General features: G+C 36.5%; 1 protein-coding gene across 1 annotated transcript; it reads left to right on the top strand.

Annotated features, from left to right (window-relative positions):
* The first annotated feature begins 588 nt into the window (after positions 1 to 588).
* LOC114107096 (EKC/KEOPS complex subunit TPRKB) lies at positions 589 to 1,150 on the top strand. The gene has a single exon (XM_027954411.2). It carries the CDS (start codon positions 589 to 591, stop codon positions 1,114 to 1,116), a length of 528 nt encoding a protein of 175 aa, XP_027810212.2. The 3' UTR covers positions 1,117 to 1,150.
* The last annotated feature ends 492 nt before the right edge of the window (positions 1,151 to 1,642 follow it).

Genomic DNA, 1,642 nt, shown 5'->3' with positions numbered 1-1,642 from the left:
ATCCCAGGTGTTTGATCTCACCTGGAAAGATTATGCTATTACTCAACCAGACTTTGACTTCCAATGAGAAGGAAGCAGCCCTAAAAGCAGCTGAAGAATTTGGGGATGACCTACACCTTGCTCTTGCCCCAACAGCACAGACTAGGAGCAAACCCAATTATCCATCTGGAACACAGGCAGTTCCCAGAAACGATCCTGACCAGGACCCAAATGATGAACCCAAATGATGATACTTGGAAAATTAGACATTTTCAAATGTTGGTCCTTGAGGCCCTCAGGCGAATCAAGCAAAAGCCCATTAACTATTCTAAGGTTTCAGAAATTATTCAGCGCCCCCAGGAAAGCCCTGCTATTTTCATGGAGAAACTCAGGGAGGCAATGAGAAAACACACCACTGTGGATCCTGAGTCCACAGAGGGCCAACTACTTTTAAAGAACAAATTTATCACTCAGTCAGCCCCAGACATTCGGAGGAAGTTACAAAAATTGGCATATGGCCCCGATTAATCTTTAGATAACGTCCTCCAGATCTTTCCAGTCGGACCAGGACCAGTTGGTTTTGTGCATACAATCCTGTTTATCTATGAAATGCAGTTAACATATCAGCTGGACCTATTTCCTGAATGCAGAGTGACTCTTCTGTTATTTAAAGATGTAAAAAATGCTGGAGACTTGAGAAAAAAGGCCATGGAAGGCACCATTGATGGTGCATTGATAAATCCTTCAGTGATTGTTGATCCTTTTCAGATACTTGTGGCAGCAAATAAAGCAGTTCACCTCTACAAACTGGGAAAAATGAAGACGAGAACTCTGTCTACTGAAATTATTTTCAACCTTTCCCCAAACAACAATATTTCAGAGGCTTTGAAAAAAATTGGTATCTCAGCAGATAATACTTCAATTTTAATTGTTTACGTTGAAGAGGGAGAAAAACAAGTAAATCAAAAATACCTAATATCTCAAGTAGAAGGTGACCAGATTTCTCTGAAAAATCTTCCTGAAATAACGAATATTTCTGAAGTCAAAAAGATATATAAAGTGTCTTCACAAGAAGAAAAGATTGGGACATTATTGGGTGGTATCATTAGCAGAATGTCAACAAAAGATGTTTTATAAAATGTTAGAAATATTAACAGAAATTTTCAGCTTTAAATAAAACATTGGTTTTTCTTTCCTGATTATAAAATTAAAATGTTTATAATAGAAAAAATTTTTTTTTGATCCTAGGACCTTGTGCATGCTAGGTAAGTGCTCCACCACTGAGCTTCCTTCTAGCCCTATAATTTTTTTTTTTTTAAATCACAGAATGAGATTTTAAAAAACCCTCATAATCCTATCATTTTTACTAATACTGTTACTATTCTTGTTGTCTTCTATTTGTATTCAAACATTTTATTTTTTATATAATGGAAATAAAAATTGCCAACACTTAAAAAAAAAACAAAACATCCTCCAACTTGCTACTTCCGTTTTTTATAATAGAGATCAAGAGGAAAAGAAGGAGAAAGAGCTCAAAGACAGATAAAGGACTGAAGTGCTTGTATTCACTCTTAGAGGAGTAAGCTCCCAGGGTGAAAAAGGAGGAAAATGAAATGCTCCTCAATCCACAAAAGGAACTTGTTTCCATTGCGGAGAGAAAGGA

The sequence above is a fragment of the Marmota flaviventris genome, chromosome 5 (genome assembly GCF_047511675.1).
Source record: "Marmota flaviventris isolate mMarFla1 chromosome 5, mMarFla1.hap1, whole genome shotgun sequence".
Taxonomy (NCBI): domain Eukaryota; kingdom Metazoa; phylum Chordata; class Mammalia; order Rodentia; family Sciuridae; genus Marmota; species Marmota flaviventris.
Note: the sequence above shows the minus strand (reverse complement) of the source record. Positions and strands in the feature narration are given on the sequence as shown.